Source organism: Syngnathus leptorhynchus, chromosome 8 (genome assembly GCF_054491065.1).
Source record: "Syngnathus leptorhynchus isolate UIUO chromosome 8, UIUO_Slep, whole genome shotgun sequence".
Lineage (NCBI taxonomy): Eukaryota > Metazoa > Chordata > Actinopteri > Syngnathiformes > Syngnathidae > Syngnathus > Syngnathus leptorhynchus.
Genome location: NC_141202.1, coordinates 3,050,027 through 3,077,504, shown reverse-complemented (window position 1 = coordinate 3,077,504; position 27,478 = coordinate 3,050,027). Strand labels below are relative to the sequence as shown.

General features: G+C 43.5%; 5 protein-coding genes across 17 annotated transcripts in view; 2 read left to right on the top strand and 3 right to left on the bottom strand.

Moving 5' to 3' along the window:
* Positions 1–617: 617 nt before the first annotated feature.
* Positions 618–10,954, bottom strand: ptpn3 (protein tyrosine phosphatase non-receptor type 3). Of its 2 annotated transcripts, none has more exons than XM_085918470.1 (26): positions 10,795–10,954; positions 9,177–9,298; positions 8,311–8,445; positions 8,114–8,156; positions 7,927–8,008; positions 7,534–7,578; positions 7,392–7,444; positions 7,116–7,233; positions 6,946–7,033; positions 6,790–6,878; positions 6,657–6,720; positions 6,370–6,572; positions 6,156–6,281; positions 5,915–6,076; positions 5,186–5,264; positions 5,031–5,108; positions 4,884–4,940; positions 4,590–4,746; positions 4,351–4,526; positions 4,185–4,275; positions 4,058–4,119; positions 3,820–3,966; positions 2,796–2,924; positions 1,643–1,788; positions 1,436–1,571; positions 618–1,201 (listed from the first exon to the last, which is right to left on the bottom strand). In XM_085918470.1, exons 2-26 carry the CDS (start codon positions 9,243–9,245, stop codon positions 1,127–1,129), a joined length of 2,610 nt encoding a protein of 869 aa, XP_085774596.1. In that variant the 5' UTR covers positions 9,246–9,298; positions 10,795–10,954; the 3' UTR covers positions 618–1,126. The 2 variants fall into 2 exon arrangements, with proteins under 2 accessions (XP_085774596.1, XP_085774597.1); XM_085918471.1 differs by having other exon boundaries at positions 5,031–5,105.
* On the top strand, positions 10,418–15,751 carry sgk2b (serum/glucocorticoid regulated kinase 2b). 3 transcript variants are annotated; one of them, XM_085918485.1, is made up of 12 exons: positions 10,418–10,893; positions 13,148–13,223; positions 13,296–13,365; positions 13,451–13,476; positions 13,747–13,804; positions 13,870–13,953; positions 14,036–14,167; positions 14,378–14,490; positions 14,753–14,972; positions 15,052–15,207; positions 15,275–15,364; positions 15,444–15,751. In XM_085918485.1, exons 5-12 carry the CDS (start codon positions 13,748–13,750, stop codon positions 15,576–15,578), a joined length of 987 nt encoding a protein of 328 aa, XP_085774611.1. In that variant the 5' UTR covers positions 10,418–10,893; positions 13,148–13,223; positions 13,296–13,365; positions 13,451–13,476; position 13,747; the 3' UTR covers positions 15,579–15,751. The 3 variants fall into 3 exon arrangements, with proteins under 3 accessions (XP_085774611.1, XP_085774610.1, XP_085774609.1); XM_085918484.1 differs by lacking the exon at positions 10,418–10,893 and adding an exon at positions 12,081–12,793 and having other exon boundaries at positions 14,039–14,167; XM_085918483.1 differs by lacking the exon at positions 10,418–10,893 and adding an exon at positions 12,081–12,793.
* Positions 14,670–18,730, bottom strand: LOC147051911 (putative transmembrane protein 244). Of its 2 annotated transcripts, XM_085918489.1 has the most exons (9): positions 18,634–18,709; positions 17,274–17,305; positions 17,019–17,201; positions 16,519–16,604; positions 16,334–16,407; positions 16,119–16,244; positions 16,006–16,050; positions 15,809–15,914; positions 14,670–15,559 (listed from the first exon to the last, which is right to left on the bottom strand). In XM_085918489.1, exons 1-8 carry the CDS (start codon positions 18,674–18,676, stop codon positions 15,820–15,822), a joined length of 684 nt encoding a protein of 227 aa, XP_085774615.1. In that variant the 5' UTR covers positions 18,677–18,709; the 3' UTR covers positions 14,670–15,559; positions 15,809–15,819. The 2 variants fall into 2 exon arrangements, with proteins under 2 accessions (XP_085774615.1, XP_085774616.1); XM_085918490.1 differs by lacking the exon at positions 17,274–17,305 and having other exon boundaries at positions 18,634–18,730.
* Positions 16,433–25,388, top strand: l3mbtl1b (L3MBTL histone methyl-lysine binding protein 1b). Of its 7 annotated transcripts, none has more exons than XM_085918472.1 (22): positions 16,433–16,453; positions 19,511–19,648; positions 19,770–19,965; positions 20,044–20,239; positions 20,345–20,474; positions 20,556–20,607; positions 20,851–20,945; positions 21,020–21,124; positions 21,200–21,335; positions 21,408–21,499; positions 21,568–21,719; positions 21,805–21,908; positions 22,639–22,724; positions 22,803–22,913; positions 22,975–23,089; positions 23,180–23,276; positions 23,353–23,562; positions 23,633–23,734; positions 23,809–23,873; positions 23,950–24,122; positions 24,201–24,263; positions 24,326–25,388. In XM_085918472.1, the coding sequence occupies exons 1-22, from the start codon at positions 16,448–16,450 to the stop codon at positions 24,452–24,454; spliced, it is 2,553 nt and encodes an 850-aa protein (XP_085774598.1). In that variant the 5' UTR covers positions 16,433–16,447; the 3' UTR covers positions 24,455–25,388. The 7 variants fall into 7 exon arrangements, with proteins under 7 accessions (XP_085774598.1, XP_085774600.1, XP_085774604.1 ...); XM_085918474.1 differs by having other exon boundaries at positions 21,805–21,881; positions 24,326–25,387; XM_085918478.1 differs by having other exon boundaries at positions 21,805–21,881; positions 23,368–23,562; positions 24,326–25,381.
* LOC147051909 (uncharacterized) overlaps positions 25,051–27,478 on the bottom strand; it is a 7,293-nt gene continuing 4,865 nt past the window's right edge. For all 3 annotated transcript variants that reach the window (XM_085918469.1, XM_085918467.1, XM_085918468.1), the window contains exons 11-16: positions 26,971–27,451; positions 26,829–26,881; positions 26,549–26,707; positions 26,257–26,414; positions 26,085–26,175; positions 25,051–25,880 (exon numbers count right to left, since the gene is read on the bottom strand). In XM_085918469.1, coding sequence (XP_085774595.1) covers positions 25,798–25,880; positions 26,085–26,175; positions 26,257–26,414; positions 26,549–26,707; positions 26,829–26,881; positions 26,971–27,451 — 1,025 coding nt within the window. In that variant the 3' untranslated portion in view covers positions 25,051–25,797. The remainder of the gene's footprint in view (positions 25,881–26,084; positions 26,176–26,256; positions 26,415–26,548; positions 26,708–26,828; positions 26,882–26,970; positions 27,452–27,478) is intronic.

Genomic DNA, 27,478 nt, shown 5'->3' with positions numbered 1-27,478 from the left:
AAAAAAAACAATGACACATTTATTGGTTGAGCATTCATGAATTGACCTAATAATAATAATATTTGTAAGGCGCCTTTCAAGGCACTCAAGGACCTACCCTCTTATTTGTTGAAAGAATCCTCCATTTAGAATTTCTTTCAATTTATGCTTTGGCATCATCTTGTAGCATCTCAGTGCCAATGTTGAGGAGCTTCATCAAAGCACTGCCGATGTGCTCTTCATGAAAATTAAATAAACTACATGAGAATCCAATATGAGCATTAATAAGGTAAATGTCAGTCACAGCAGTCTCGGAAGCAGTATTACATCGTTTTTCTGATAAGATGCCAAGACGTTGTCATACCAGACCGATGGTGCTCGATTTGTTATGCTGATATCGGCGGCTGATCGCATGCCAACTTTTGAGTCATTCGTCTGAAGGTCAACTAAACAGTCTGAAACGCGTGTAGCATCATCATCCTGCTAGAAAGTAGTAGAAAGAGGTTCACATCGCTAGCAATGCAAAAAAGTCATTCATTTTCATTACAATACTAATTTGAGGAACTTTTACAGGATCATATATATTGTTTTGTTTTCCAAGTAAGGTTCATACAGTGAAGAGGCTAATAAAGCAGACGAAGGGCATACAAATCAGTGTTTATTTCATTGTGAGAATAATTTAAGTGAAAAGTGGCAGCAACATCACAGTACCCCCATAACAGCATCTTCTGTCGTATTCCGCCCCTCTACTAAAAGGCACACGCGCAAAATCCACATTCTAACAATCCCTCTGCTTTCTTTCTTCTTCATCCTTCCGTGAGTCGTCTTGCAGACGACACCAACTTGATTCCTGAGCTTAGCGGCTTTCATTCGTTTTTGTGTATCCCATCCAAGCTTAGTCGACGCTCCGGGCAGAAACGTAAGGCAGACGAGTGTAAGATTCAAAGTGTCCTATTTGATCTTGGCTACATAGCTGGCATCCAGCTGCGCTTGGACGCTGCAGAATTCTCATCCAGACCGTGTAGCGACCCGGCAGGCACAACAGAGGTTAATCTCTTGCCGTGCTTGTCGGTCACCCCCCTCGGTGGGAGTCGCTCGAGTGGAAGTTACGAGGCTCGGTTTCCTCCGGTGCCGTTTGTGATTTGGACTACGGCGATGTCGATCCCCCTTGCTTCTCCTTGTAGACTCGCAAAATGGCCTCGCACACAAACTGGAACTGACACTGGGACGGAACAAAATAAGTTAGAGACAGAAACACATTACAAATAATACAAATTTAAATAATAAAAAAATATATATATTTTATTAAAACAAAAGAAATTCATTTATATTTGAATAAATTCTATAAAATAATATTTTATAAAAAAATAGGTATATATTTTAATAAATTTGATCAAAATTAAATATTTCCTATGGCACATTTGAACAAACGCTCTTCATGTTTTCTCCAGTGTACCGTGGTCTGAATCATCATGGCTCGTTGATCTCTCAGTGTTTTGACAATGTCCAGCGGGAACACCGGCAGCCCCCGATCCAACAGCGTCAGAGCCGTCTCCATGGTGATGAGAACACCTGTCCGTCCAATCCCGGCACTGGAAGAGAAGCACGGGATTGGAGCGAACGGGGTTCGGAGCGGCGTGTGTTCAATTAGGCCTCGAGTTACCTGCAGTGCACCACCAGAGGTTCTTGGGCTCGTCTCCTCTCCCTGACCGAGCTGACGAACAGCAGGAAGTCGGAAGGGTCGTCGGGTACGCCGTGGTCGGGCCACGCCACGTACTGCAGGTGTGTGACCGTGCGCTCTTCACCTTTCTGAGTAGACGCACAAAAAAAAAGAGATCATTAGAGGGACTTCAAGCTGTGCAGAAATTCAACTCAAAACATCTCATACGATGTAGACAACAAAGAAAGATTTCCATCGACGCACGAGGTGACATCACAAAGTGCAGGGTGACGACAGATTAAAAATCGGATAAACAGGTGGAGAGGAGCTCAAAAGAGCTGAGTTGAGTGTTTTTTTTGTTTTTTTTAAACGGGCGTACGGCCTGTGACTTCATGCGGGGATTAACGAGGACCGCCAGGGTAACAGATGGGCCAGCGCAGGAGTATTTGTGCATGCGTGTTAGCACGTTCATACCTCCTTGAGCTTTATTACGTTCACTCGGGACGTTAATGTGGAAAATACAATCTGATGATAGAACTGTAAAGCCACCTGGCCGTACACAGGCCTCCATTTTGTTACCTGTGTACACACAAGGTCCGCCCCACACGGAAATTAGCTGGGCCGCCGATAACTTCCCGCCGAGATAGGACATATGGCACAGCGGCGGCACATGTCGCAACAAACTATTGCCATGATAGCGGTCATCGTTTGCTCATGCGACAATGGAAGTCGGTGTTAAAGGGCCAGCGCGTCGGATTTACCGTCGCCTGCCATTCAAGTGAACACCCCTCCCCCCCCTTCTTTTAAAACATGACCTTTCGATGTTTTTCATTTATTTGACTCACTGCCTGTTCATCTCCCTTGGGGGATTACATGAATATCATTATCATGCGGTGAGATTAGGACTGTTTCAGATTCATATCATGAAAAGCCAGTACAGAAGCGCCTCCTCGTTTCTGATTGGCCGCTGGGTATACATTCAAAGCGTGCGTGCAGTAAATTCAACCCAAATTTAATCGGAGTTCAAGATTCAGCCAACCTGTAACCATGGCAACATTTTAAATTGGAGATGTTTTGAGGTGTAGACAACTCCCGTAAACACCGCTGGCTTGGAAATAAATATTGATGAAGGGAAACAAAAAAAAAAAAAGTGTACCTGAGTGTGTGTGAGGGTGAATCGCCGTGTCACGTAGGCCAGGTTACACTCCTCGGAGTGACACTTCACCCGCATGTGTCCATAATCCTTCACATCCGGCGGATGCGGCCAGTACTGGTGGCACTTGGTCTGTAAATGCATCACAGCAGGCAGTAAAGCACTTGGATGGACTTGAGTCATCAGTCAGGATATCATTTCCTTGCTTGTCAAATGAAAGTGGTGTAGTTTTGCAGGCCAGGAAGGAATTCATCGGGAGCAGGATATGAAGTGATTGTCAATATGTGCGAGCTATGTATTAACGAGGCGAAATGTCAAGGCACTTGACGAAGATCAGAAAAATGATCAATTAATGAGCGCTTCGGGTTACCAAGCAACAGGCCAGATGCGAGGAAGTGCACTTTTATTTATTGGAGACCTTGAAAAATTGTGCTTTTGCTTTCCCTTGAATTATTCTGTTTTGCCGAGTTTTAGTGTTGCTGTTTCAGCCGCCGTTGAGAACTATGAGCCTCCTAGCTTTTCAGGATTCAGTCATTATTTCCCCAACGCCGCTGACATTTATATTATTTCCGTGCGAATGCACAGGCAGAAACAAATAAACTGGCTGGGGTTATAGCGGGGGTAATAAAATAAATGTGATTTCAGCGTGAATCAATGCGACAATTATTCTGTATCACGATAATCAGACATTCTGCACGTTAATGCCGATTTAAATATTAAGTGCCAAGTACAGTGGCCTGAAGACGTCAAAAAAAGCAACGTTTTTTCCATTACAAAAAGTGATTTTTTTTCATTCGTTATTATTATTATTATTATTAATATCATTAATGTTATTATTATGATATGTTGCTGTATCTGAGTGCAAGTGACACGAATGTTTTATTTAGGCACATTCACTTTTCATAATGTAATCATCACACATCTCATACAAACACGTTTGAATTTCCGTGCCTGTTCCTGAGCAAATGTGTTTTTTTTTTGTTTGGTTTTTTTTCTCCGTGTAGAGTGAGTGGAGTCATTTGCATACCCTTCCTCGCTCTGTCAGAGTAGTAAGCATGATAATGGTGTGTGACTGCTGCTCCCAAACGGTCTGCCAAAAATGAGAGCAGGTCTGCGGCAGCGGACCCTGAGCTGCGACGTAACGTAAACACTCCCCAGAGACCGGAGGTGCCACCTAAGAAACAAAGAACCGAGCACGCAGATTTACATTCGTCCATTGGAGAGACGTAAATCCATCGGCTGGGAATCCATTACTGTGTGCGCACCGTGACGTGGCTGGCGTTGATGTAGTCCTCCTGGCCCTGAAGGGTGACTCTGGTGGCGTCATCTGCAAGCAAAGTAGGCACGTAAGTACAGCTCACCAAATAAAATCTTAGGAAGGGAAGCACTCACAGGGTAAAATATCCCGATAGCGATTCTTGTCCATGTTCTTGGGAAGCCGAGCGCAGCTCTGCGACAAGCCGGGCTTCCTTCTGTATAAATTCTGAGAAGGATCAGAATGTAAACAAGTCAACACATACAAACAAGGTAAAGACTCGCATCTGTTGAACTCAAATACCTCAAAGTGGAAGCACAAAGTTCCCGATTGAATTCCTTTCTCGACCTGTCGCATGGACTCGTCCAGCGTCGTGACCCGTTCCGACTGGCCGGGAGACTGGGACCCGTCTGTTTGGGACTGACCGGTGAGGGTGAGGGCGGGGGGCAGGAGGAGTAGCGCCGCGGCTCGGCCTGGACCTGGAATACGACGACGGTGTTAAACTCCGCCTCGGCGGGTTTTCATAACGTCTGCGAGTAGACCTTTGCGTTTGACGAGCAAGGCCAGCTCTCGGGAATGCGACTCTCTGCTGGCCCGTATGAACATGACCACCTGGTCGTGAGTGTGTTCGGAAATGTCTCGACCGTTGATCAGCACCAACTGGTCTCCTTCCAGCAGTTTGGGCTCACATCGACCGGCCTGGAGACAAATGGGCAAATATTTCCATTCCACTAAAACTGTAAATTAATAGCATAACTCTGCTCGAGTCTTTTTAAGAGTTTCACTTCCTGCTGGCCAGAGAGATAATACATGTGCCCGCATTATTTGGTTCCTACCGGAGAGTCGGGTTTCACGTGCGATATGGCGAGAGGCATCTTCTGATCCACCCCACCCTTAAGAGGAAATTAAATAACAAGAATGGCGTGAGGGGGGAAAAACTCAACAAGAACCACAAAAAGGGGGACGACGACATTCACACTTACTTTAACGTTAAAGCCAAACTTGCCCTCCTGATCGGGAGCGATTCGAATCAGCAGCAGGTCGCCGTCGCTGAGGGCCTGCTGAGGAAACAGACGCTCGTCATTCACGATAGATAAATTGCGTAAGGGCGTGGCCCAGACTATTATTCATAAAGTACCTTGTTATTGTAGAGGGAGCTGCTGACTCCATCCTCTTCTGCTATATTGTCATCAGCATGCAACAAGATCTCATCCAACCTTTGGTTATGGATTGTAATAGGAGTGAGGAAATTAATAATCTTATTCCCTTGAATCTCGTTTAAAGAGGATTACAATGTAATATATATTTTTTTACAATTAGCAACATGATCAATAATAAAAATGGATTTTACCGGGTTCATACACGCTTCTCATGTGACATTAGATTTTCGGATGTGTGCATCTAAGTGGAAACGTTTCTATAGTTGAGGCCGTTTCCTCCACCTAAAAAAGGCACCACCTGTTTTGTTTTGTTTTCCCCCCGAGGGGGAAAAAAAAAATGGAGGCGGGTTGTTGTTTGAGAGGATGACGCACCCAGCGACACCTTGCGAAATGGCGTCGGGACGAGGCCAAATGGTACATACTGAGCACTCACGATGAATTTGAGCCATTTCTGGATGTATACGTAGATGTGGGAATAAAAAAAAATAGATATATAAAAGCTGAGCTGATGTAAAATAATGATCCACCTCCTCATTTTTGGAGGTAGGCAATCAACCAGCTCAAGCAAGGCCCAGGCGCCGCAGTTAATTTTGAAGCGATCAAAGTATTTACAAATTTAGAGGATGCAAAGTTCGTTGAGTGAGTTCAGCAAAAAAAAAAAAAAAAACTGCCTGTAAGAATAATGAGAAAAAAATAATAATACACACGGATGCAGCGAAGCGTCCCCTTCGCTGTCCTTGCTGCTGCTGACCGACGTCCTGTACGTGTAGAAGACGTCTTCACCCTCGGGTACGTCTTTCAGCTCACCGCTCAGCTCCATGGATGACGGACGGACTTTGCGGATGCCGTGGCGAACGCGAGGGCTCCGCCTGTCGCGGACACAAAAACCCGAAAAAGATGACGAGGACGATTGAACGATCCCATGAAGCATTTTAGACTCGGTCATACCAGTTGGGCGTGCTGGGGGGCGATCTCGACGGTAGACTCTTTGTCTCCAAATATTCCGATGAAATGGATCTCCTCAGAACCGGGTTCCACACCATTCCGCCCACCACACGTTGACAAACTGGACCACTACAAGTCACAACAAAGTTGTCCCAAAAAATATATTCCATCATTTATGCCCACCCCCCCTCCAAAAAAAACAAAAAAACAAAACTACCTTTCATTTTTAGTATTTGCCAAGCCCAGGTGGTGTGTTATAAACTTCCTGTAGGAATGAACTGGGCTGTTGTTATGTTTGGGGCTCCTGGCGGTGCGATTGCAGCTGAAGAAGGAATGATGATCCACGCAGGAGCGCCACAGGTTCTTGCAGGTCTTGGGGCACGCTAGAACTAGCGTCACTTCACAGTCCTGGGTCTCGCCCTGCACGATCAGCATTAATATTAATAAGTGAGATCTCCCTTTGAATGGTGCTTTTATTTTTGGAACAGGAAATATTCCACCTACATGTTTACGTTTGAGGTGTATAAAGAATCGCTTCCTCTTAAAGGAAATCTTGATAATATTCCCCCTGTAATGGAACAATGTTGTTTTCCGAACATTTGTGAGGGTAACTCCATTTTGCGCAGTTGTCACTCACCAGGGGAAGAAACTGGAGCAAATCATATTACAGAATATTGCAACACCGCTCGATGCCAAGCCCACCATGAGCGGAGCATTGTTGGTGTCCTGAAAGTTCGGGAAATGTCAGCCGTGAAAGCAAAGTGGAGCATGAAATAGCAGTTTTGAATGTTACCAGAGCGGCGTGCAGCTCCACTCCATAAAGCTCCAACGTCCGCGCCGTATTGAGGAAACACAACTCTGCCTCGCTTTTCTTCAGACCCCTAGACGAACGCACGCAAAGACGTGCGGTCGAGTCAACCAACCGACGGAAAAGCGGGAATAGATGCCGTGAATCCGTATTACTTGTGTTTTGGATGCAGCTCCTCCACTTTGGATATAAAGTTTTCATCTTGCTCGGGGATGAAGTGGTACTTTGACAAGTAACCGCTTTTCTGGGATGGACAGTGATCGCCCAGCTCAGCTAACAAAAACAAAACTTATATAACATGCCATAAATACTATTCTCGCGTCCCAATACTTTAGCCGCATTTGTAGGAAACTAGCGAGCACATTCAACGATGGGAGTATTCCCCCCGCAGTTATGAGGTCATTCATCCCAGGTTGCTCTTGGAGACTTACATTGCACGGCGTAAGACGCCAACACCACGGCTGAACTCAACGGGCACTGCAATCTGCAATCGACAATGGAGCAGCTATAAAAAAGTGTACACAAACGAGCTGGATTTTGTCAGTTGTGTTTGGGCTTGTTGTGCGCACTAACCTGCCTTCTTTAATGTCACTCCTGATCTGGAGGAAGTAAAGGTTCCTGCAGAAGACAAATGAAAAAAACTGTGTCATTGGAAAATCCTTTTTTGGAGTTGTAAACTACTGCTACAAACACAACAAATATGTTTATATCATATAAAACTTATATCATAATAAATATAAAACAGTAATATTATATAAACTAATATAATAAAAATATAATATAAAAAAGACATAATATAATAATAGAAATATATAAGATAGTATCTTACAGATAAAGTATAAAACTTTCTTTAACAAAAGCAGAATTGTAGTGACTCAAACCTACTAGAAATCAAAACATTGCACTTGTTTGGAAACTGTTCCAAAATACAAAAGAAAATAAACTAGGGCAAAAATATTGGCGCACCTCGTCTGTTCATGTTGCAGGGAGTTGGGATCGGAAATGAAGAAGTGCACTCGGAAGTTTAGATAAAAGGGAGATGCCAGACCTGCGAAAAAATGGCGCTGTGTCAGTGTGGTCTTAAATTATGAGTCACCTCAATCATCACACTACTTCTCTGGAAATGTCAAAATGTTTCGAAATAGGCAAAAACCTTTTATCTGCTTCTTCAAAGGTTTCTCAGGCTCCAACCATCTCTAAGAAAAGGAAATTCATTAAACATAATTGCTTACAGGGGATAGAAAAAAAAATATGCAAGCACACCCTGTGGTTAAAACAATGAGCAAGTGGAATGTGTTACAGTCTCTGGCTTGGGGGGAAAAAAAAAAAAAAAAGTGTGTGCGCGCTCACAGGCGAGTGTGTGTTGGCGGTGATGGAGGTGACGGTTGTATTGGACTCTCTGATCTGCAGATTGAAGAGCTGCCTCTCCTGCAGGCCCAGGTGGTCGCACACTCGGTCCAGCAGAACCACACCTTCATCATGCTTCTGAAACACAGACGCAACGTATCGAGTGAGGCGCGGCCAACGCTTGGAGTGACATGAGTCCAACAATTGTAGTCAATTGGGTCGTTTTCCAAAGTAAAAGCTGAAGTAAAAGCTGATTTTATCGATTCATTGTTGATTACTCGATTAATTTTTGACACTTCAAATTTATTTATTCCATTTTTTTTTTTCATTTTATATTTATTCTATTATTTACTAGTTTATGCCGAGTGGTGTACAATTCACTAAAGAGCTTGTGCACTACACGGCTGAGGGAGAAAAAAAAATGGCTGCAGTCCCCAACAAGACGTTACTAATTTTGAGCAGATTATGAAGCTGCTGCATTGGAGTGTTTGGAAGGAAAAAGGAGGAAAAACTTTTACACTCCAATGTATTATGAGATGGAGATAGGGAGGGGGTGTTTTACTGCATATTTAATATTCAGACAAAGACGCAACACAGCCTCTGCATCAAAAGGCGATTTGCCTTGCAGCATATATGCACATTTGCATCGATATGGCCCGCATGCTTCATTTGCCAAGATGTGCTGAGCACGCAAAAAAAAAAAAAAAAAAACCCGAGTGCGACAACTGCAGGAGGTGAACTTGTCCTTGACACCAAGGTCACCGTTGAATAGGAGATGCGAATCAATCGGCGATCATTAACAGAGCGCGGTGACAGATAGCGGCAACATATGATATTCACATACAGGAAACTGCGTGTCTGTGTCGTACATTTATTTGGAAGGTCTCGATGGTGCCGTCCAGCAGCTGAACTAAGCAGACCAGGTCTGGTTTTGGCATGTCTGTCACCACGGTAACCACCCTTGGCTGGTCTCAGCGAAGCGGGGGGGGACCTGAGAAGAGACACCATAACAAACGTGAGCCACATGTTTCCACACTGTTGTCTGACAGCACCGCCCTCACGATGATGACACTGCACGTTGAGTACTGGATGGAGCGGTGACTAATGCAGCGTGAATGCAAAGGAGTGCTGCGAGCGTACAGTGCGGGGGTGGTGGTCAAACTGTGGCTCGTGGGCCTCGTGCAGCCCGGCGAGAGAATTAAATGCGGCCGGCTCCTGTACGTTTTGAAAAAACAAACAGGAAATATTTACTCTGGTTCTATTTGACCATGTCTTTCAGAAAAGATAAGCAGGTTCCTAAAGGAGGAATGTCAAATGTTCCCCTCTCCTCGCTTATGTTCGGCCCGGGCCTGCCCTGGATTCGTCGTGCTGCCTCTCGCAAAAGCAGCTGAATGATAAGAATGTTAAACATTTTTTTTTTCAGCGCTCCAACACGCCCATTTTGTTGGCTGAACACAAAAACATATACACGTACAGTAGTCAAACAGACATTCACACTCCTAAGGAAGCTGGAGGAATGTCCCTGCATGCATTTGAGTGTGTCCAATCCTGTCTTGGCTTCCAGGTAAACGATTAATGGATTGCGCTACCGAGAAGAAAAAAAAAAAACAAGGGTCCGCAGTGTTCTGGGTTAATGTTTGAACACAGCGACACACTTGGAATGTATTAAAACCAAGCTGAGCTCTACTTGATGGCTTGTTTTTCCACATTAAGCCTCTCACGGGCTTACTTACAAGTAAAGACTTTATAGCAGGGTCAATCAGCATGTACATGTTGGCTTCTTTTAGCGGTTAGCATCGATATGTGATATGGTGACTTGGACAGATTTATTGGACAAAGATTAACAAAAAGTGTATCGTGGCTCAGCGAGACAGAGAGCATCAGGTGTGCCGAGGGAAATGATTCCATTTGGTTGAACATGACTTGATCTATTTGGATTCAATTACGTAGCATTTCTTCCTATAAAAATAATGTATATTTATTTAGCTATCTGTGACAGAGTGCCACATGGTGACAAGCAGAAAACTGAAAAGCTCTTGCCTAAGATGACATAATCAACCTGTGCGTCCACTTTTGATGACATTTTTGTTTGTTTGTGTGCCTTGACAGTTTTTCCTTGTGTAAAAAAAAAAAAAAAACACTGGATGAGCATGCTAGTCAATGCGACACCCAAAGCCAATGTGGAGTAGTACAAAAAAAGTAAACAAAGTGAGTTAAGACGGATACATAAAGCAAGTAAAGCATTTTCTGAAAAGTAATAACCGGTGGAATGGAGTTGTCAACATAAACAGCAATGTCCTCTCCGTACTTTGAGCCGAACACGGAACCTGTTGACAGCCACGGCGCGTGCGCGTGCGTGAGTGGAGCTACACACCCTAAACACGAAGAAACGCGTTGCTAGTAAACTTTCCCTCAAGCCCGGAGCAACTCGGCCGACATCAAACTTTTCTAGGGAGGATGAAAAAGAAGAGAAAAAGTCGCGTATACCTCCGTCGTCCCGCTTCAGAGACGAATCGTGCACATGAGAATGACCACCGGGGCCACCTCGGGACGGGCCGCCGCGTCCGAGGATCCAGGTAGAGGAAGGTAAATATCCGGGACACTTCTCATCACTCTCTGCCCTGATTGCGCGCAACCCCCGCTCCGCCCCTTCGTCCTGCGCGCTCCCTCCCGAGTTGGAAGTCACGCTGCCGGGAACGCGCACGTAAACAACGGGAAAGCAGTTCAAGTGCCAGTCAAAGGTTTAGACACACTTTCTGGTTCTTTTAATAATAATAATAATAATAATAATAATAATAATAATAATAATAATAATAATAATAATAATAATAATAATCATCATCATCATCATCATCATCATCATCATCATCATAATCATAATCATAATATGTATGCTTCAGAATTAATGCTCAAATCTGTGTCAAAGTCGATAATCGTCTTATTTTAATAAATCTTCTTACTTTTAATAACATTCCGATATTGCACGCATATTCTCCACCCAAATCAATATAGTACAATAGTTAAACAATGGTCACTGACTTTTAAGTTCTAAACTAGTCAAATGTGATGATGTGATTGTAAATTGATATGGTTTTAGAAATTTTTGGGGTTTTATAAATTGATATTTCAAAATGTACGCTCCTCCCGTAAAATGAATACTGGTGGAGTACTTTTTTTGTGGAATCGAGCATCATGAATTTCTTCTTGTTTGTTATCGTCACCTAGAGGCCAAACAAAATACTGCGTTTGTCACATGTTTGCATGTTGCTGTCTTTTCCACGAATACTCCATTTCTCACCCAAATTGCCCAAACATGCATGTTTATTGGATAATTTTCTCCATAGTATTCATGAATTGCTTCTCCCATTAAACTTGACGAGCCAAAACCTTTTCCTTCTCAGGCATGACATCTGACATCAGGACAATCTAAACTTTGGCCTGTTGTCATGGTGACCAACGCAGAGTCTTTGTGACTGAGCAATTCCACGATGATTATTTTCGTCATGAGTGAACACATACCACATAATCATCATAGGGAAAAAAAACTTTTACAGCACACTTTTTACTGATCAAATCAGACTTTATTCATCAAAAGAATTTCATCACTCGCAGTGGGAACTCAAAATAGCACCTATTGCTATTTTCATTCATCATGTGATCACAAAGTCATAAAAGTCTAGTTATGTAATTCAGCCAATAAAACTGAAATATTTCAGATGATGATTGTGAGGGAAAATGTGTGGTGTGCTTGAACCAAATGTAGTAAACAAGTACAAATGCTAAAGTGGTTTTAGTCATAAATCACAAAGTGGCCTAGTAATAATGCAGACAGGTCCAGTGGATCCTTTGGCATGCAACGGCTACATGAGACTGATACTGACTTGTCAAATACCGTTACACTAGGTCATGACCTATTAACTATATTTAGTCTGCAAAGGAGATACTATTCTACTTTCTTGAATTTCAATAAAAACAACACGGGGTAGCTGGCAGACCCAACGCAAGAGTATTTCGACACAAGTATTTGTACTGTACACTTTATAAAAGAGGTATTATTGAAAAACAGAAACAATAGTTTAAGCTAAACCAATGAGAACAGTATTAAGGTTTAAATACAAATTGGACACTATTACAGCTTCTATGTATTTTCTAGCTATTTCCAGGTGTTACAGCAACAAACAAATCATTTAGGTTGCATATCATACGGCATATGTCAATCAAAATATGTGCGTTCACGTACCTCACTCAAACTGTGGCCTTTTATGATGAAGTGCAAAAATCCCGATTGTCACTGAACGCACCACTGCCGTTCATTTGAGTCGAGGTCTGTGAAAGGATCTCAGAGTAGTTTGAGACGAGCTGTGGTTATTTCGCTTTAAACGCCCGTCCTCTACTAAGTCATTTTATTATTTCGTCTGAATGACTTTGACTCACGACCGGGTGATGACCTACGCCAAAATGAGGAGGCTTGTGTCATTTTTCTCAGGTAAGGCGGTTACTGTACTTTTAATTAGCAAGAGTGACGTCATTTCGAGGTCATGAATGATCGGTACGTCATGCAAAGATGATTATTACAATGACTTAGTCTTTATTAAATGCTGCCTAAGATAAGACATAGTGATTGGACAATTTTAAATTACTCATTGGGCGCATATGTCCCATTTGGCTGAAAAAAAAAAAAAGAATTTGAATTTAAATGCCACTTTTCGTTATTATAAAAGTAAACTAGAACTCTCATTAATAGAGCCTAATGTTGAAAATACTCTCATTCATTAAGTATGGCAGAGGGCAGTGGGCAGCAAAGTGATAAATTGTTACATAACTAACTTTCCACTTTCAGCTCTGCACAAGGTGAGAAAAACTCTCTTCAAGGATGTAATACACAAACTTTCCCCTGATCAACCACTTTGCCAGCAGTAAGTTGCCATTAAAATACACATTGAAAAACATGATGACACTTGTTATTTCATTGACCTCTCATTTAAAAGTCAGGACACCAGGAAAGTCCCTCACTTGTGGAGCAAAATCAGGCAGAAGACAAAAGACAGAGGCAACGCGGTGAGAATGGGATGACACAAATATTGACAGGGAAATGAAACTAATGATGACTTCTTAACCTTTTGTGTATTTTCTGTCTCATCAGTGCTCGCTAAAGTCTCAACCCTACAAGTGAGTATACTGAAGGTCAAGACTAGATCAAATGTAAAATTTGGGTCACACGCTATACCATGTAAGACACACCCACAAGATTTAAAAAAAAAAAAAAAAAGAAGAAATTCCAATCTCTATCCTCTGATAAGGAGTCCATGATTCGGCCATTCTATCAATTTTGTGTCATTAGAATAATTGAGCAGAGGATATATTCATAAACAAGGGGTCCAAAAATGTGGCTTTATTTTTATTTATTCATAAAATGTGTATTTATTATCTGTCTTCCAGGATGAAACCATCTGACTTTGATTACCTCAAAGTTATCGGCAAAGGGAGTTTTGGAAAGGTAGGCTTTATTTTTTTGTTGTTGCATGTTGTAGGTGTTGTTCATCACTCAATGCTTTGAATTAGGTGCTGCTGGCCAGACACAGAAAAGATGGAGGCTACTTTGCTGTGAAAGTGTTACACAAACAGACTGTTGTTATGAGGAAAGAGGTAAACTACTTTCCTACAAGACATACAAATCTATCTTCTATCTTCCTCTGTTTATCTCACACTGTCAATACTCTATTTGTAGCAGAAGCATGTGATGGTGGAGAGGAGCGTTCTACTTAAAGGACTTCAACATCCATTTTTAGTTGGACTCCATTACTCCTTCCAAACACCAAACATGCTCTACTTTGTTGTGGACTATGTTAATGGAGGCGAGGTAAATAGCTGCAACCACTGGCGGAGCTAGAATTTTTTTTTTTCCATGGGGAGGGGGGGCAGGGGGCAAGGATATGTCAAGGGGTTTGGAAAACAAACCTAAAAAAAAATCTACAATAAATGCTGATGAATATTTAGTATGTATTTCTTATGTGGGGGATAAAAAAAAATGTGAAAGCGTCAAATGTGACCCAAAACTTTCCGCTTTCAGCTTTTCTATCACCTCCAACGAGAGGGTCCATTTCCTGAAAGCAGGGCTGCTTTTTACGCTGCAGAAATGGCAATGGCGTTGGGCTACCTTCACGCCTTAGACATTGTCTACAGGTAACCTTAGTAACTGGCGAATGGGGAAAAGCATTTGCAAACTGGAAACCCTCAGAAATACGAGGCAGCTAAACTAACCACTCGTTCCACCTGTAGTAATAATTTATAACCTGAATAGCTCTCAAGCTGTCAATCAGAATTAAGCATTAAAAGGCAACATTTTAATCATAAATCTCAGTGAGTGTAATTTACTGGCCATTACTTTTTTTTTTTTTTTTTAACATGGTCTTAGGTGAAGCAGTTATTTTTACATTTTTTACAGGGACCTGAAACCGGAGAACATTTTGCTGGATAGCGAGGGACACGTGAAGCTGACCGACTTTGGACTCTGTAAAGAAGGTGTGGCCGTGGGTGGGCTCATGCGTACGTTCTGCGGGACTCCGGAGTACCTCGCCCCAGAAGTGCTCCAGGGTCAAACGTACACTCCCGCAGTGGACTGGTGGGGACTCGGCAGTGTGCTTTTCGAGATGCTATACGGACTTGTGAGTTTTTTTTAGCAATGTAAACGAAATAATATTTTCCAATTCAGCATCTTTTCTCATACGATACGTTTTTTTTCAGCCTCCATTTTACAGCAATAGCAAAACAGTGATGTTTGACAAGATACTCAACGCACCTCTTTGCCTGCGTAGTGGAACATCTGAGGCGGCCTGCTCGCTATTAAAGGGTTTACTGGAGAGGAAGGTGTCCAGACGCTTGGGGGAAAGCCGTGACATAGTAAGAGACATCTTGAGATTTTTAAATATATAAACAATCGGAGTGAAATTAATTTCTCGTATATCAGGTGGAGCTGCAAGAACATCCATTTTTTGCTTCCATCAACTGGGATGACTTACTGGCCAAGAAAATCACACCTCCCTTCATCCCCAATGTGGTAATTTTACAATGAGATTTTTTTTTCATATACTGAATTTACTATTATGATCTTGAATGTCCGTCCACTGCCTTCGCAGACGAGTCCTTGCGACATCAGCTACATCGACCCCGAGTTCACGTTACAGCCCGTGCCCGGTTCCATGAACGACAGATGCCAAGATGGCGGGACGAGTGAAGCCTTTGTAGGATTCTCCTACATGAACACTACATGAGTTACTTTTATCAAGTGGATGGAGCAACAGTTGTACAAAGTATTTAGTTTTTTTCTATGTCACTGACAGTGTCGTGGCTCACTCGATTTAATTTCCGTAATTCCGAAACGGGGAACGTTACGGTCGTTGAATTGAGTGATGTATAACGGCAAAATAAATAAAGTTTCTTGAGAATGTCCAAATACTTTTTACACAAGTCAATGAGGAAACATCAATGAACAAAAACGTACCTTTCGGACATTTAATAGACGGTGAACGTAACATAGCTTTTTTCATCCTGGCATGCAAAGTAAGCAATCAGCTGACCATTGCAGATCATCAGAAACAAGCCGCTACCTGTGCAAGAACAAACAAAGAGAATTAAAAATAATAATAAAAATGCACATTTGTACATTAAGAATTGTACCGGCTTGCTAGTTAATCTCACCTAAGGCCAACCACCATTGCCATGCCAGGGGAAACTCTAGCATCACTAAAAAATGAAATTTAGGTTATAAGAATGATATCATAAGCTTCACAACCTAACCTCACCCAATTTACCAAGGCTGGTGATGAAGATATGCAGACAAGTGACCGTTAGAGCGTAGTCCCACACTCTCCTCTTCACCACAGCGGCAAACAGCAAGCCACTGCTGAAGTAAGTGAGCTCCAATGACAACAGGTTGACTGGCACGCAAAGAAGAAAAACAGTCAGTCAGGGTAGACAATCTGGTTTGTTGGGTAACATCCTGGCTAACTGCCTTCCGTGAGCTCACCCAAGTATTTCGAGACAGAATCCTCCGGCTTGGTCTTGAAGTCGAAAGGGATCCGTCCATCGAAGTTATCCAACCTATGTTAAGTTGAGTTCCAAATAATATCCAAAGACGCACATGAGAGTAAGTGTTTTTGAGTTTACTATTATTTATCCAACACCTCTTTAGTGGAAGTCAGGGTTTCTCACCTGAAGGCACCGAAACAAATACTGCAGATCATGTAAAACAAAGAGTAGAAGATGAGCAGGCAGAGCAGCAGATTGAGGAATACGGTCTGATGGTTGGAAACAGAGATGTTAATGCTAATTAATAGGGGGAAAAAAACATCTCATTACATTAAATATGTATTCATATATTCTTTTTTTTGGTGACAGTTTTGTTTGGTAAAGTGCCACTGGATATTTGCAAAATAGGCACCTTGGGTTTTTGTAACATTTTCTCTCATGTAGCTAAACGGGGTCTCCAAAATATTAGGCACAGCTCTCAGTATAATGCCCTCTAACAATGGCAGTCAATGAGAAGAAAGCATTATTGTGCATTTGATCTTCTTAAGTGTAGATTGAGTGTTATTGCTTCTCTGTCAAACCCTAACCTGCAAAATGCTATTTACATCCCAATATGACGTCACTGGCACTGCCATTGTAAAGCTGACATGTCAACATTTCGAGGTTGTGTTTGGCTGTTTTACCTTCGAGTCGACCGCTTTGCTTTTGAATGCCATTTCATGGTGTCTTCGCGTCAGCACGATAATGCTTGAGCCGTGAGGTGAGGATGACTGCGGGGATTGCAGTCCAAATACACCGCCCCCCCCCCACCTCATCCACCCTGATCCTCCCGTCATCCGCTCTCTTCTACGGTCCTCTACCGCCACCTAGAGGCCAAACAATGACACGACTGAGCGTGAGCCGCCCGCTTCTCTTTCACTGCACTAAAATGAACTCACCTCACCCCAGAAAAAAAAAATCAGCACGGCCCCTTTGTTCGATTAAAAATCACACGTTTCAATCACAGAATGCACAAAATAAACACACGACGTGTTTTTTAATGCATGCCAACAAATCGCCGTGATTCTACGAGCGGAGAGCGCGTCGTAGCGTTCTGCAGCCATTATGGACGATCGTGCAGGTTAAACGAGGATACTTTCAAATACAACTAAACAAGCTCAAATAAATCATCTGTGCGGGTTCATTCGCTCGTTTTGAGACACGTACTCGAACCCACGATGAGAGCTAGTAACTGTACTCGGGTTACGTTACGAGCCCGACGCGTTGCGTAAGAATGAGACGCTATGTGCCGTTGTTGTTTTGTTCGACTTTTTCCATTTTTTGTAACGGGGGGGAAAGCACGCGTTACCATGCGCTTTCTACACATGTTACCACGTAACTGCACATGTGCTGTGCACGCGTTACTAAATAACACATCAAATCCGAGGAATATAGCGTTGACAAGGTCAGATTCCATTGCACTGTCGTGCAATAAGTAGAATCTAAAGATGAAATGGAGTAGAATGTGACGGAATTGCAGTTAGTTGTTTTTTTAACGGCAGACAATGCGAACATGCAACCGCAAATAAGCTCGCTCAGGTCGACCGGTTGCACGTATGTGACGACGCCCGTGAAAGTGACTCCCCAGTGGGCTTGTGTGAAAAGCGCACACCAGTCAAAGCGTGTGCATGTGCGCGTGTGTTGTATTGACCACTGATCGTAAAGTGAACTTTTTTTTTCTTTCCTTCCTTCGAACACAAACTTGTCGGTAGCGCATCTTCCGCGCATGCGCAGCCTCCTCAGCTCGAAATAAGAGTTAAAAGAGAAACGAGGTGAGTTCCACATTTTTGTTTAAAAACACAATTCTTTACCAAGGGCAATTTAATTGTAAGTTAAGGGCGCTTTGTTTGAATGAAATCCTATGTCGTTTCTGCACGCAGGCGTCAGTTTGCGTTATTTTCCCTACTCCGGTTTGTGAAACGGTGAGAATAAATCGTTTTTCAAGTTTCTATTGAAGAATTTAATCGTGGAACAATGCTGAATGTAGTGTCAGTTGCGCATTGTTATTATCAGTCTAAATGCTGATGTGAGGTATATTGGTAACGTCTTTTTGCCATTGTTATTAACCGGGAAACTTATTTATTACGGCTTGCCCTTAGCTGGCTGCATCCTATCCCGATGCTAATGCTAGTCAGAGCGAAGCTAGCTGACAGTTAGCTTTGTGTCGGCGCTAAGCTAGCCGAGCTGGGGCTGACATTCCGTGACAACAAAGTGCAGAAAATAATCGAGGCGACGGAAAACAAGCCGCCGGGAAATTACCGGGCGAGCGTCGGCCCTTGTTCGACGCGCCTGCACGGCTCATGTGTGTTGTTTCGAGGCGTAACTTGAGTAATTTACATAGTTTAGAACGTGTTGGTTGGCCTCTTCCCACCCCCCCACTGCTCCGCCATTTTGTACCAAGACGAATGCTAATCACGGGGCGCTCTTGCCTCCACTTTTATTTATGGCAAGAATAAAAAAAAAACATAAGCAGCCGTGTACTAAGTCAAACTTAACACGCACGTATTGTCCCACCTACGTTAGTTACTTTTCTTCAGGTTGAGGCCCTTAAACCGCACAAAAACATCATCTTATTCCCAGCGTTGACCCTGCGTCAGGACTAAAACGTTATATCGCAATAGAAATCGGATTAAAACGATAACAAGTTGAACCAATCGGCGTGGAAAGCTGCGTTCTTTTAGAAAGTGCTAAATAAACCGAGCCGTCATTTGTTTAGGTTAAAGCAAAGAGACGTCTTTAAGAGATACTGTTAAAACGAGGAAAATATGAATTTATGTGCTTAACTCCAAGTCGGGAGCTGTTTTTTTGTTTTTACCATTAAACGGGATGTTGCTTTGCTCTATTGGGCCGCTTTGTCGACGCAATTCCTTGCTAGTTGGCCAGCAATAAGAGTCTTATTAGTGAATGTTTTGTGTGGAATCCAAGTGCATGGTGGATCATGCGAGCCAACACACAGTCGCCATCAAGCGGTGATGTTGCGAATTGCTGTTTACAAGTGCACGTTTGCATGCCAAGTCAACGCGGTCACTGATTAAGTAGATTAAAAGGGACAATAGTCAGAGTCAAAGAAAATATGATGATGCATATTGAGATTTTTTTTTTTTTTTTTCCGTTGTTGCTGTATTTATGTCTTTAGTTGCAGGGATTTGTAGGGGGGTCTGGAATGGCTGACACTCCACCCAGTGACGGTCCTTCACAAGGTGCTGAATTTGACATGATGGGCGCTCTGGATTGGAAGGATGGCATTGCAACGTTGCCAGGAAGCGACATCAAGGTATAGAAAATGAGTTGAACTTCGGGGGGGTTTTGGTGTCTTGGATTTGCTCTGAGCAGAAGTGGTTGGTTGTTTTCTTCAGGTCAGCCTGAATCGAATTTGTGTTCCTTGTGTTCTTTAGTTCCGCATGACAGAGTTTGGCACACTGGAGATTGTGACAGACGTAGAAATGAAAGGGCAGCAGCCGGCGCCTAAAAAGGAGGACCCGGTGCCATCTCACAGTCCCACACCTCCACCTGAGGGTCAATCACAGACAAAAACAGCACCGGCACCGGCACCAGCTAATAATATTCAGCCGGTATCCACTCAAGGGAAAGGTAATATAATTTCGAGTGGTTCTTTGTATTTGCCCTGCCCGTTCCCACCCATTTTTATTTTTATTTTTTTTTCGACAGCCGCTGGACCTGTTGTCTTGTCTTTGGAGGAGACCCCCACTCTTGAAAGTCCCAAAGTGGAAGTCGGTCCAAGTGTGGAAGTCGGCCCAAACGGGGAGCTTACTCAATGCCGAACCTGCGGCGGTCAAGTTGCCCGAGATTCTCTCCTCCAGGGAAAGTTCTGCAGCCCAAACTGTGCCCAGCCAACCAGTGGAAGGTACAACTCCAATGCCCACATGTATTTTTATTTTTTTTACCTCTTTGTGAACTGCATTTGTTTCTGATGAGCTTTTTTTTTTTTTTTTATGACTTTCCTGTCCAGGTCATCTCCTGGAGAGCCCCGGGAGTGCCAAGTTGCTGAAAGCGAGACCTTAGGTAAACGCGTGCGTAAAAAGAGAAAAATCTATATGGATTCTGGTGATGAGGAGGAAGACAACCAAGAGGAACCAGAGGTAAGAAACGTCCGCTTTTCAGAGTTTAGAGTTGCAACCACCATGTGTGACAACGTGGTCACCAATTTTCTATTCTTCCAGGAGAAAGCCAAAACTACCAAAGGCAGGAGAGGAGCCAAAATAGCCAAACTTGGTACGTTTTGTGTGCTGCCGTGATAAGGGCGTGTCTATAAATTCTTAAAAAAAAAAAATTCTCCCTAGAATCAACGCTAACATTGCTTATTTACGCTTCAATTTACAAACCATCATGGTCCATTACCCGAGTTTTAATTAACAGCACTTGAGCTCTCAAATGAGCCAATTAGGAGACAATGTGGTTATCTACTGCCAGCGCCGTTCATTTCGATTTGCGTCATCGCTCCGCCCGCCCCCACAGCCACGGCCCCACCCAACAAGAAACGAGCATGGAGCTGGCCGGCCTACCTGGAGGAGGAACGTGCCATCGCTGCTCCTGTCAAATTGTTCAAAGAGGTAAAAAAAAATATATATAATAATCTTCACCTACCTTTAAAGCTCTCGACCAATCGTGCGCGTTCATCCCGCAGTATCAGTCGGTTCCTCAAAGCCGGAACAGCTTTAAGGTGGGGATGAAGCTGGAGGGTCTGGATCCGTGTCACCCGTCTCTCTTCTGCGTGCTCACCGTGGCAGAGGTAAGGCAGACGTTTGTTTAGTCCGACGTTTCCTACAAAAAACGATACGAGCGTGAACCGAAACCGTATCGACAGATCCAAGGCTATCGAGTGAGGCTTCACTTTGACGGCTACCCGGAGTGCTACGACTTCTGGGCCAACGCAGATTCGTGGGATTTGAAACCGGCAGGCTGGTGTGAGAAAAATGGACACAAATTATTGTTGCCCAAAGGTAGTCACTTAGACGCAAGGCTTTTTTTTTTTTTTTGAGAGGGAGGGAAATCAACATCTATTTGACTATTAGGTTGTAAGGACGGAGAGTTCAACTGGAGCATGTACGTGAAAAACTGCAGAGGTCAACTGGCCCCCAAGCACCTCTTCAAGAGCCTCAACACCGTGAGTGGCGCCCGGTCAGCATCCCGAGCCAAATGGCTGTCATTCCGACCCCTATCCGCCCTTTCAAGTCGGTGACTCCCTCCGGATTTCGAGCCGGCATGAAACTGGAGGCGGTGGACCGGAAGAACCCGTCGCTGATCTGCGTGGCAACCATCGCAGCCGTGGTGGACAACAGACTTCTCATTCATTTTGACAACTGGGACGACGCGTACGATTATTGGTGAGATGAAATCATTTGATATTTTGCGGCGGTTCTACATTTGATTCGGCGACTGACCTTTTTTTTTTTTTTTTTTTTGGCGTAGGTGCGACGCAAGCAGTCCGTACATCCATCCGGTAGGCTACTGCGAGGAGACCGAGCTCACTCTGACCACTCCAGCTGGTAAGACACAGAGCAAGACACACGTGGGTCAGTATCAACTACTTTTGCTGTTCTGTAAGGCCAAACTAATTCATCATTGCCTGCTTGCCTTGCTTTTAACATGTTGATTTGACTCTGAAGGGCCAAAAAAAAACAAAATCCCAATTAAGCCACTTTTTCATTGCTATTTCTTAAATGGGTATCATTTGGTTGGAATCGACGTGTTTTTGTTTTTTTGTTGCATTTTTTAAAATGATATTCCTATTCCTGACCTCGATGAAGAGTTTTGAAGAAGCACAATATTTTGTATCATTTTTTAAGGAAGGGCCTTGGTGTAAAAAAAAACAAAAACATTTTGAACGGGAAACTAATGCGTCTTTTGTCTTTTGCTTCTAAAATATACCCATTTAGCAAATAAACACTCACTCACTTGAATTATTTTGGACTCACATTTGGAATACGATCCAACACAAGAAGGTATCAAAAATTCTGCCTTGACACAAATATCATTTTCAGTGCACTGCATTATAATAATAATAAGAGGCATGGCTATATTTAGCTGTAAACGTATTATAAAAGGCAAGAGAATTTTTGATACAGATAGTTGGATTGATCAAGTGTATCTAATTTTGTGTAGCTCGATATTAGTTTTTCTTTAACCCATCGCAAGTTACAAATGGTAGGAACGCATGCTGCAGTCACTGTAAAAAAAATTGTTGTTAACAAAACTCCAGGACAATGGTTTTTATTTTATTTTTTTTTAATTTGCTTTCACCAGAATATAAGCAACCTAAGAGTTTCTCCTGGGAGAAATATCTAGAAGAGACGGGCACACAGGCTGCTCCTGCTCGGGCTTTCAAACCGGTAGGGTGTTTTCAGTATAGAAAGAAAAAAAAAGTTTAGAGCGAACAGTGTTTTAACAATTTTTTTTTTTTTTTGCAGAGACCTTCACACGGCTTCCAGGTGGGGATGAAGTTGGAAGCCGTAGACAGGAGGAACCCCATGCTGATTCGTGTGGCCACCATCGCAGACACGGAAGACCACCGGCTTAAGGTAGAAAAAAATGCACGGCAACTCTCAAAATCACACTCAAGCACCGTTCACCATCTTTTAGATCCATTTCGATGGCTGGAATCCAGATTACGACTTCTGGGTGGAGACCGACTGCCCCGACCTGCATCCTGTAGGCTGGTGTCATAAGACTGGACACTCTTTGCAGCACCCTAACAGTGAGAAACTTATCTTACTCTTCCTGTCAGTATCCAACAAAATGCAAATGGAAACTTTTTTTTTTTTTTCTCTGCAATTGTCTTTCCCAGGTACTAACGATGTGAGTCCTCCAGGACAGGGATGTCCCACCCCAGGATGCAACGGAGTGGGCCACATCAGAGGACCACGTTATGGAACACATTACACGTTAGTCTTGTTTGATTTTTCTTCATTTGAGATCTTTTTTTTTGGGAATGGCTTCATTCATTTGACTCAGCTTAAGTCTGGCCATGTGCAGTCAGGTGAGCTGTCCCTACTCGGAGATGAATCTAAACAAAGAGAGCCTGCTCCCGGACCGTCTCAGCGGCGAGCGACCCCTCGTGCTCAGCGGCGCCCTCCCCCGCGGGCGCCGCCCCGAACCCAACCCGACTACTCCCACGCAGACCGCCTCCGCGCCGGAACAGCCCGAGGCAGTCGACAACTCCCACGCCAGGTCCGTCCCGATCGTGCTCCTCTCTGACAATGAAGCCTGTACCTGACACTCAAGTTGTCTCTGTTGCTAGGAAACCACTCGAGGTGGAGGCTGAGATTTCAGTCCGCAGTAGCCAGCCAGAGCCACTGGGAGGTGCCAGTGAGCAAAACCAGAATGGAACCAGACTCAAAAGGTTAAAAAAAAGAAATAAGTCACACAAAAACCCATCAAGAATGAAATTCTAAGATCTATTATCGTTGCTTTCAGGATCGCTTCGGTTCCCAAGTATCTCAAAATGCACTACGTGAAAGAAGAGTCTGGTGACGGTAAAGGTTCGTGTCCTTTAAGTATGCAGACAACTTGCACGACGGGGCTCACTAAAATGTCTCTGGCACTCCCTCGGCACAGCATCCCCAGATTCCATTTCCCTCCAGCAAGCCCTTCACGAGTCAGTGTTCTCCCCCGGCGTGTCTACCGCTCCCACCCACCGGGTGGCGCTATGCTGGGATAAACACTGTCAACTGCTGCCTGAGGTTCTGGGCCTCACCGCTAAGAGAGTGGCGGGATGGAGTACGGAGGAGGTCAGGTTTTTTTTTTTTTTTGTGTGTCAATGCAGTGTGGAATGGGCTTGCTTACCTTATTGGATGTTCTTCAACCAGGTGTCCAGTTTTGTGAAAGGACTCCCAGGGTGTAAAGAACATGCTGCAACATTTAAAACAGAGGTAAAGGCAACATTTTCAATGTTTCCTGGTGAAATGTATTTCATTTTGTCGTTTTCCTCTAGCAAATAGACGGCGAGGCCTTTCTGCTACTCACCCAAACGGACATCGTCAAGATCTTATCCATCAAGTTGGGCCCCGCCCTGAAGATTTATAACGCCATCCTCATGTTTAAGAGCGCCGACGAAGAGTAACTAGAAGGACTCCCCAACAGAAACGTTTACAGAAAAGCCATCCGCGATAATAAGTTGCTCTCTTCTCAATTGACTTAACAACAAGGGAGAGTTCTTTCATTGTATTGTTTACTGACACGTCTATTAACAGACACCTTGAAAAATGTTCCTGACATAGTTTGTGAATTGTTCCCCAAAAAAAATGGCAGAGCTTTCAAAGCTGGTTAACCAAGCACTTTAGTTGCTTGTTTTTTTTTTTTAATTCTCTCTCTCGCTCTGCATTAGAGAGCAAGTGAAAGCTGAGAACAGTAACAGTGACTAGTTTTCTTTTTTTTTGTGATGGGTGGGGAAACATTTTTTTCCTCCCACCATGGGCCACTTCATTATTCTTTTTTTTTTTTTTTCTATGAAGTCCTCAGAGGGCTGTTTGAAAGTTAAATACCATGCAGGCGGACAAAGGTTTTTATTACTGTACATATATATGGAAAATTTCAGGTTGTATTTGTTAGACGTGCACGGCGGGCTGTAGGCCTTCCCCTCACTGGTCCAACTGGTGATTAAGAAAATTCCTGGTTTATAATTCTTATCGTTTTCATGGCACATGAATGTTTTAAAAAAAAAAAAAATCTTTTGCCATTATAAATAGAATGCAGCTACACAAGGATTTGCTCCTGCTTGGTTATGCAAAGATTGAAGGCGAAGAAAAATGTCACAAAAAAAAAAAGAAACGTGGACGAGGCAACAAACTGTCAGTCACCAGTTTGGAATGTGTTACATCGGTGCGTGTTTATATGCAAACAGCTTTTTATTTATGTATTCTAATTTAAGGGTTAATGGTATGCCGTCTTGGCTCTAAGGAGTGTGTGAGTGCTTGCGCAAGTTTGGGTATGAAATAAATGAGATGCACACTCCTTGACTTTTAATTTTAACACACGCCGACACTAAACATACACAATATAATATTTAGGGATAGAAAGCTGCCGAGCCAAGGTCACAGTGACAGTATTTTTTTTTTTTAAATCATTGTTTTTAAGATGCCCTTTTATTTTAAAATTATTTCAGTTTTAATGCAAACTCTGAAAGCTGATGATTTGGTATACGCCGCAGTTGAACAGCTGGGGATTTGATTTTTTTTTTTTTTTTTTCCTAGTTCCGCTTCAAAACAACATCAGCAATGTGGGGTAGGCTACACAAGTTTTATATTCACAGTATCAAACACTAGGAACTAATTGAATAGCACTGATGAACAGTATACATATTTATTCCGCAAGTCTACAAAGACAAAAGATCCACATTGAAAAAATGTATCTCAAATTGTTAAAAAAAAAAAAAAAAAGTTCATGTTCTTGTGACTGACCGACACTTCAATCTGGGGTCTCTGTGAGGATCCTGTTAAAGCAGAGGAATGCGGGTTGCGCCGTCAAGTTTTGGATGCTGTAGGCGTGGCCTATATGGGCAAAGCAAAAAAAGACCACCAAATGAATCCTAAAAACTGAGCTTAATGCAAAATCTTTACGTGATGAGATTGAATGCGATTAAAAATCCATCTTTAAATCAGAGTGCTTGTTTCCAACCCTAGTTCGAAACTCAAACCCTAAAAATTGTTGGCAACCAACCCAGAATAAAAACAAATGCAACTAAAGTGACTTACCACACGGTACCGTGAAAGAATTGCCTGCGTGCACAAAAGTTTCGACGCAGTCGATGTTCAACTTGACGCAGCTCGTGAGTAGAAAAAATACCTTTTGGGGGGGGGGGGGGAAAGAAAAAACACATTTATTCATTGTTTTTCCACAATATTTGGACGAGGGGGGGAATCTGACCATGGTAGCGCTGTGGTCTACCCACAAAGGTTTCTTCATGAAGGAGCTCAGCAGCATCTTCCCATGCGAGGAGTTTGAAAGATGCACGTCCTCCACGATGCCCATGGTTCCAGTTTTGTGGCAGTACCAGTCAAACTGGTCAGGGGAGACTGACAAGTCTGCAAAGAACAATTCTTGTGCTTGGTAAAAAATAAAAGGCTATTGCGTTGACCACTATTTGTTAGTCGGTCAGTAAATACATAACAGTAGACATACCAATTTAGAAAAAAAAAAAAAACTATACTGATCTTACTCCTGTTAACCTCTCGTATCAGGGTGGTGGAGAACAGATGTTGGAGCCACTCGGTCAAGTCGTGCTTGTCCCTGGCCCGGAGGGTGCACGGCATAAGGGGAGGGGCACACAGGTCTGCGACGGACAGCTCGGCGTGGAGAAGTCTGGTCGACGGGAGTTCTGGAATGAAGACCAGTCGCCGCTTAACTAACACCAGAACTAGTGTTGATTAAATAAACCAAAAATCACTAACAACAGATATAAAAGTATCCAATTGAATTGGAAGGTGGATCAAATTTACCTGCATCATCGTGCCCGTCCAGTTCAATCATGGACACCGGTCCGCTATGTAATCTGGCCGCCGGCCCCCCAAAAGATAAAAAATCATGAGCAAAGGAGGCGAACATACCAAGAATGATCATCTGGCTCAGTGCTTTCCTTACATGACCTGTGACGGACTTGCGTCGTCATCCTGTAGGCTCCCCCGATTTTGTTCCAAAGTAAAAGTTCTCCCGTTGCTGGGACTCGCACAGTCGGGAGCGTCGACTTTGCGACTCTGAGCGGCGCTTCTATTGACGGCTGAGGTCCGGCTGGAGACGTCCACGATGAGATTCGCTCTCCTCGTCTGCTCTTCGTCCTCAGTGCTCGGACCGGGCAGCGCCCGGTCGGCGCGCTCGTGCAATTTTGACGGTGGTCTGCTTCGTCTGGCTTTTGTTTTCTTGTCGAGCCTCTCCTGACTCGGATGAAGAGCCCGATCTGGCTCCGCCTCCTCGGGCGTGACCGTGGCCTTCCACCACTCGCTGGGCGGTCTTCTTGGCCGTTTGAACGACGGCTGCTCGAGAAATGCGGTTGAACTCCACTGGATGGGCGGGATGGAGGTTTTCTTACCGCCGCGCTGGTACACTTGCTGGAGTATTTGATGCTCTGCAAAACACAAACAATTTGGTTGGA

Coding starts and splice junctions, on each gene's coding strand:
- sgk2b (XM_085918483.1), top strand. CDS start 12,727: ATGACTTTGACTCACGACCGGGTGATGACCTACGCCAAAATGAGGAGG. Junction 13,366..13,450: donor CAAAAGACAGAGGCAACGCG/GTGAGAATGGGA, acceptor CTGTCTCATCAG/TGCTCGCTAAAGTCTCAACC. Junction 14,491..14,752: donor GCCTTAGACATTGTCTACAG/GTAACCTTAGTA, acceptor CATTTTTTACAG/GGACCTGAAACCGGAGAACA.
- LOC147051911 (XM_085918489.1), bottom strand. CDS start 18,676: ATGAGCCGTGCAGGCGCGTCGAACAAGGGCCGACGCTCGCCCG. Junction 17,202..17,273: donor TTTTTTTTTTCTGGGGTGAG/GTGAGTTCATTT, acceptor TTTGGCCTCTAG/GTGGCGGTAGAGGACCGTAG. Junction 16,245..16,333: donor TTCTGTCTCGAAATACTTGG/GTGAGCTCACGG, acceptor TTTGCGTGCCAG/TCAACCTGTTGTCATTGGAG.
- ptpn3 (XM_085918470.1), bottom strand. CDS start 9,245: ATGCCAAAACCAGACCTGGTCTGCTTAGTTCAGCTGCTGGACGGCACC. Junction 6,282..6,369: donor GCAAATACTAAAAATGAAAG/GTAGTTTTGTTT, acceptor TGTGACTTGTAG/TGGTCCAGTTTGTCAACGTG. Junction 3,967..4,057: donor TCAACGCCAGCCACGTCACG/GTGCGCACACAG, acceptor TTTGTTTCTTAG/GTGGCACCTCCGGTCTCTGG.
- l3mbtl1b (XM_085918472.1), top strand. Junction 20,240..20,344: donor GCCCAGCCAACCAGTGGAAG/GTACAACTCCAA, acceptor TTTCCTGTCCAG/GTCATCTCCTGGAGAGCCCC. Junction 23,874..23,949: donor AGAGTCTGGTGACGGTAAAG/GTTCGTGTCCTT, acceptor CCCTCGGCACAG/CATCCCCAGATTCCATTTCC.